Genomic DNA, 6,222 nt, shown 5'->3' with positions numbered 1-6,222 from the left:
TTGTGTTTCTGCATATTGCAAACATCTTCAGCAAAAACCTGGCGCAGACAACAATAAGGAAAGCGATACAAAAAGATCTACTACGCTGGTCAACCAGCAGTGTGAAGAAAAACCGTCCACCTACAGCGATATGGTGGAGCTACTCAATGAGTGGATCGTCAACTTATGCTACAGAAGCTACTTGTAAGTTAACCCCACCAGTATAATGAAGAGATATAAGTGCGTAATCTTTTGCTGCACAAAGCAAAATAGATTCCTTTAGCGTAGAGCGCGTGTAGCTTCAAAATCGATGGCCGATTTAGAAATTTTTAACGAGTTTCCGTTTTCATTACAGTTTTTGTGAGTTGCCTTGCATTCTTGCTGTTTGGTTTTAATCTACTGGTACGTCGGATACCTATTTAGCATTAATCCACTACAGGCGTACAAGTACTTGTTCATAAATTGTTTTCAGTTGGTGTATGAGCTAGCATCGAGAAATACGAGTCTTCGGCAAAACTCATCATACTTCGCGTTGCTGCTTTTGGTATGTTTGAGTTCGAATTGGCCGATGTCATCTGGAAGCTCATGCGGGTAGGGCGCACAATGCGGCCGTACGAGCGTTCTCAACCGATGCGGCCGCATGCAGCCGCATTGTACAAAACTGTGCGATGCGGTGCGGCCGCATGCGGCCGGTTGAGAACGGGCCTAAGAGCGCATGAGCTGAGCTCGCTCTCCCACCTGACCGCTCTTCATTCTCCATTTTGCTGCTCGCCGTCGACGAGAAGCGACCGGACTCCCCACTGACAAGCCCTGCACAGGTCGACTCAGTACTTACAGCCCCTCACCTCACCTCACTCCAGTCCAACCTCATCAACAATGGCCTTCGGTTCCCGTATCCGCGGCCTCTGCGCCGCCGCCGCACTCGCCACCGCTGTCGTCGTGTCCCCGGCCGATGCGTGGGTTGCCCCCATTATCACCAAGGGCAACAAGTTCTTCAACTCGGAGACCGGCATGGAGTTCCGCATGGCGTACTACCCGCGCCCCAACAGCGGCGAGATGGCCGACGTGAGCAACTACGACTGGGCCGCCGACGAGCACGAGGCCGTGTGGAAGCCCCACCTCGAGGTCATGAAGGACCTCGGCGTCAATACCATCCGACTGTACTCGGTGGACCCCAGCAAGTCCCACGACAAGTTCATGTGCGCGTGCTCCTAAGCGGGCATCTACGTGCTCGTGGGCATGACCGCTCCGTGAGTACTTAGAATTTAGGTGTTGCTGTAGTTTCTTGGAATTTACTAACAGTGTTCTACTGGCAGGTGCGAGAACTGCTCGGTGCTCGACTTCAAGCCGCCCAAGTGCTACCCGGACGACCTGTTCACGCGCGCAGATGGTCTACAACGCCTTCGCGGTGTACGACAACACGCTCGGCTTCAGTGTAACAACCTCCAGGTGAAGAACGGCGCCGCTGGCACGACCACGGCTCCGTGTGTCAAGGCCTTCCTGCGTGACACGCGCAGTTACGCTGCGAGCTGCTCGGGCTCCGTGCGTCAGGTGCCGATCGGCCTGGACATTGCCGACATCCCTCCTCGTGAGCAGTGGATCTCGTACTACGACTGCGCCATTGACGATGACGAGAACACCCGTGCCGAATGGTACGAACTGCCCGCTACGAGAGAGCTGGTTGCACTTACTAACCGTCTCTTGTGCTCCACAACAGGATGGGCTTCAACCCGTACGTCGAGGGTGACCCGCCACGCACCTGGAGTACTCGCAGTCGACCTCAAGAAGCTCATGTCCGAGTACGCCGAGGTCGGCTACGCTCACCCGCTCATGTTCGGCGAGTTCGGATGCAACAAGGGCAAGAACACTGTTGAGGGCTACAAGAACCAGCGCTCGTTCCTCGATGTAAGTGCCAAAGGACTGTGAAGATGTTGATAAGGATCGGTTGCTGACGAATTGGTGTGTGCAGGCCAAGTGGATGAACGAGGAGAAGGAGATGACGGACGAGATCGTGGGCGGCAACGTCTTCGAGTTCACGACGGAGATTGCTAACCTGGTCGAGAGCAAGAGTGCGTCCTGTTTCAGTAGTTGATGTTTCATCCAACCTTTTACTAACGGTTGATCTGTATTTGACCCCTTTCAGCCCTCACCAAGACCGGCGACGCGGGCAAGTACGGTGTTGGCTACTTCATGTCGGAAGACTGCGACAACGAGCTCACCGAGTGCGTCTTCACGCCCTACCCGGAGTACGACAACCTGAAGAAGGCGTACACGACCACGAAGAACTCCACCGTCGAGCACGACAGCTATACGCCTACGCGCACCGCCATCCTGGAGTGCTCGAAGAACATTTCGAGCAAGCTGCCGCCTACGCCCAAGGGTAAGCTATCTCCGCCAACTCGTGTGACCGCAGCTTTGGGCTTGAGAACTCACCCTATCAATCCTGTGCATTGTTTGCAGTCCCCGTTCTGGAGTGCACCATCACGCAGCCCGTTTGCAACGGCATCAAGGGCAACAGCTACGAGCACCACTCCACGGGCGCCGCCGTCGGTGAGAAGCGAACGCCCACGAACGAGGAGAGCAGCAGCGCGTCCATTACGGACGCCACCACGGGAAGCAGCGGCGCCAGTGCCACGGCGTCTGCCGCGGCGTTCGTTCTGTCGGTGGCCACGGTGGCGGCCACTGCCATGTCGCTCTTCTAGAGCGTCAATTAGATCGGCCATTGCACGGTATTCACGTGCGAAGGCTCCTTGTAATGCGCTCCTATGGATGCCGTACTCTGTTCTCATGTAATGGTTAAAATGTACATGAATGTGATTGAAAACAATACGTATATGCTGCGTTCATGCTGATCAGAGCTCCTTTTACTGGACGATGTCGCTCCAGCGTCCGAGAAGACCCTTGTACCCCTCTGCATCCAGCACGGACCCGTCGGCATTGAACAGAACGCACGCCATCTTGGGATTTCCTGCGTCACCGTCCACGCCTCGGCAGAAAACGACGCCATCTCCCGGCAACTTGACCATGATGCGGCGGTTGTCGAAGCCGAAGCCGTGTTCATTGCGGATGTTAAACTTGTAATCGCTGCCGTCCACGCCGCCGGAGAGGAACCGATTCGGGTGGTCGCCCACCGTGCGCCAGTAGACGTCCTCATACCAGCCCTTGCAGTATCCTTTGAGGAACACATCGTCGTTGTAGCCCTTGTCACGCACCCGTGCGCCCGACTTGTTGATGACTGCGCCGTGGTGCGTCGACAGTTCCTGAAGCACCAGTTGCGCCGACGGGCAGTACCGAAGGATGACAAACTTCTTGTCGGCCGAGAAGCGGTTGCGACAGAGCCTGGAAAATGACCGACAATGTAAGGGTTAGTTAGCTGTGCATCACCGTCAATAGATCAAACTGCGATGGCTTACCTCAACGTCGAGCATTACAGTCGTTCCGGCCGCAAGCACTTGAGTCGGACCGGTGCACGGTGTGTACACGTCGAATTGGGCGAGGAAACTGGCCTCGCGAGCGCAGTCGGCGATGGAAGGGCCGCTCCAAGCTGACGTGGGGTCGTCTGAAGGCACTGCCAGCACTTTGTGGCCAAGCCGGCGCAGGTTCTCGATGTCTGCGGCATTAAACTGCGTTTGGCGCACGTAGACCACGCCCAACGCCGCGTAGAAGACGCTATTGGCGCGCAAAGTCAAACCGACCGTGGTCGCCGTGTTTGAACACACGATGAATCTCTTTTGGCCGATCACAAGCCGCTTCAAACCCGCGTTCTCCGGCGTGTCAGGAGGTGAAAGTTAGGCGACAGCAACGTGCGGTGGAACGAGCTCAGTTGGCGCTGTTGCAGCCAGGAAGACTCGGTAGCCGAGTCGATCCGCCGTGTCCAAAGTCGCTCCTCCCACCACTTGAACAGCATCACTGCCCACAAGGTACGAGTCGTCGTCGGTGCGGAGCACCAAGATCGACTTGGGGTCTGCGTTCTTGAGCTCGGCTTTGGCTTTGGACTCAACGAAAACACAGTCCGCTTCAAACAGCTTCATCCGCGGTGCGAGGCATGCCGACACAGTAGCCGACGACGCCCCGCGTTCGTACACTGCTAGGTGGGCTCCAGTGTTTGTCCACTCAAGTCTCTGCACGCCTGCGTTCCCGCTCGACTCGATGAACATCGAGGTCGTTTCATCCGCCACCATCTTATCACCGTCAGAGGCAACGCACCGCACGAAGACCTGCAAGTTTACCAAGCCAAAGAGCGAGTCAGCATAGTCATGGAGCCTACAAACGCGACCAGCGTGTTCGCACCTCGTACTTGTCGAAAGGCTTCCACTGGCTTTGGTCGGCGCGTGGGTTAACCAGTGCGCGGTAGCAGCCTCGACCGGAAAACACCTTCTCTGTCTCCACCTCACGGAGGATAAACGCCGACGTCGCATTGACCTGTTCAAGCGTGAAAACCTGTCGGTATACCACAGTCGGAGCGCTGGAAAAGCGCCAGCCGCATCGCGCGACACACGACGCCAGGTTGGTGGACCGCACGCGTTTGGGCGGGATATCCACGCGGATGAACTTGTCGGCGCGCTTGAGTGGTTCTGGCTGGACGTCGCCGACTACTTCGTACACTGCTGCCTCGAAGTCGCTCGAGGTCACAGCAGTGTCAGACGCAAGCTGCTTCCTCGCCACACTGGCGATCACGTCTTGAACTCCACGCACAGACAGCAGTTCGTGACCAACAGAGGCAACAGAGTCCCAATCTACGCGCTGGACGCCGAGTTGCGGCACGCGCTCGCGACAGAGCTTGGGGAAGAGCAGCTTGAGGTCGGACGCGGACGGCAGCGGAATGTGGATGCGCTCCATGCGGCTCAAGGCTGCGGGGTCGACGTTGTCCACGAAGTTGGTCGTCAGGACCACGCGGACTCCGCACTACTTGGACGCGGGGTCGATGGTGTCGTCGAAGAGCGTGAGGAAGCACTGACGCAGCGTCGAGTGCCAGCTTTCGCTCGAGTCCTTTAGCTTCGGGCACAAGCTTTCAAACTCGTTGATGACCACGAGCGCTGGCAAGGGCTTGACCCGCGCAGCGCGCTCGAAGTACGCGCGGACCTGGGACTCGGTTCCACCGAGTCGGTGGCTCAGCACGTCGTGCGTCTTGATCTCCACGACCTCGCTCTGCAGTTCGGCGGCGATGCACGTCGCCAAAAAGCTCTTGCCCGTACCAGGCGGGCCCTCTAGCAGCAGCGGTTTGACGGGCACGTCGGGCGTTGTTTCACTCAGCCGAATGGTCTGCATGATGCGTTCGCGAGGCTCGTTCATCCCCACGATTTTATCCAGCTTGCCGGCCCGTCCGACTTGCGCTCTGTCAGCCCCGGCAGTGTTGGTGTCGGCGTCCAGATCCACGCCGTTCTTGATGAAGAAGGTCTTGAGCGCCGAGGCCAGCGCCGGGTGCATGTGCTCGCAGCACTCGAGGGGCCGTCGGTCGTTAGCGTTGCGGCGCCGCATCTCGCGCGCGAACACGGGCGTGGGCAGGAACGCCATGATCATACTGAAGAAGTCCTGGTCGGCCACAGCCGCTGCGTAGTGGAAGAGGTCGAGCTCCTGCTCGGCCGCCTGGTGCACCAGCGTCGTGAGCCTCGCGCCGTCCTGCTCACTCTTGGCGAGGACCACCATGTCCTGCACGCTCCCCACGAACGGCGGCAGCAGCTCCTCCGGCTCCGAGTCATCGGACGCTTCGGAGGAGGAGCGCCAGTCGGAGGCGGATCGTTGGGGTGCGGACGCCGTTGTGCCCATTCTGCTGATGATTCGGGAATGAGCAGTGAACCACTGCTCCCGGGTGCACCGCGCTGCAACCCGTGTGCAAAGGCAGCAGCGCCAACTCGTACACGCACACCGACTCGAGCACGTCCGTGGGCGAGAAGCGCACGCCGTCGAACGGCGTGGACGCGCTCACGTCCTCGGGCAGCGGCACGGCCAAGAAATCCGCTGCGACGACGTCAACGCCCGCCGCTTCGGTCGCAGCCCTAATGCTTTCAGCCGCCATCGCCGCTCTACTCAACGCGTAAGTACAGCAACGAATTTGCACGTAAGCTTAGAAGCTCAGGTAGAACCACACCGTAGCGTAGCCTACATGTCGAGCGCTCACCAAATGTACGTCTCTTGTCCGCGTAATCTGAAAACGATACACTGTACCACCCGTGTCCGTCAAAGGGCCTTCCTTGGGCCACCCACGGCACGGCAAGCAAGGGGCAGCAACAGGTGATCATGCTC

The 6,222-nt window shown here is 58.2% G+C and overlaps 1 protein-coding gene across 1 annotated transcript; it reads left to right on the top strand.

The window, feature by feature from the left end:
- Positions 1 to 855: 855 nt before the first annotated feature.
- PHYSODRAFT_342434 (hypothetical protein) lies at positions 856 to 2,681 on the top strand (the record flags this gene model as incomplete). The annotated part of the gene is made up of 7 exons (XM_009540885.1): positions 856 to 1,178; positions 1,296 to 1,631; positions 1,697 to 1,722; positions 1,754 to 1,884; positions 1,949 to 2,048; positions 2,123 to 2,359; positions 2,440 to 2,681. The coding sequence occupies 7 exons, from the start codon at positions 856 to 858 to the stop codon at positions 2,679 to 2,681; spliced, it is 1,395 nt and encodes a 464-aa protein (XP_009539180.1).
- Positions 2,682 to 6,222: the final 3,541 nt, after the last annotated feature.

Source organism: Phytophthora sojae, assembly GCF_000149755.1.
Source record: "Phytophthora sojae unplaced genomic scaffold PHYSOscaffold_17, whole genome shotgun sequence".
NCBI lineage: Eukaryota > Oomycota > Peronosporomycetes > Peronosporales > Peronosporaceae > Phytophthora > Phytophthora sojae.
Note: the sequence above shows the minus strand (reverse complement) of the source record. Positions and strands in the feature narration are given on the sequence as shown.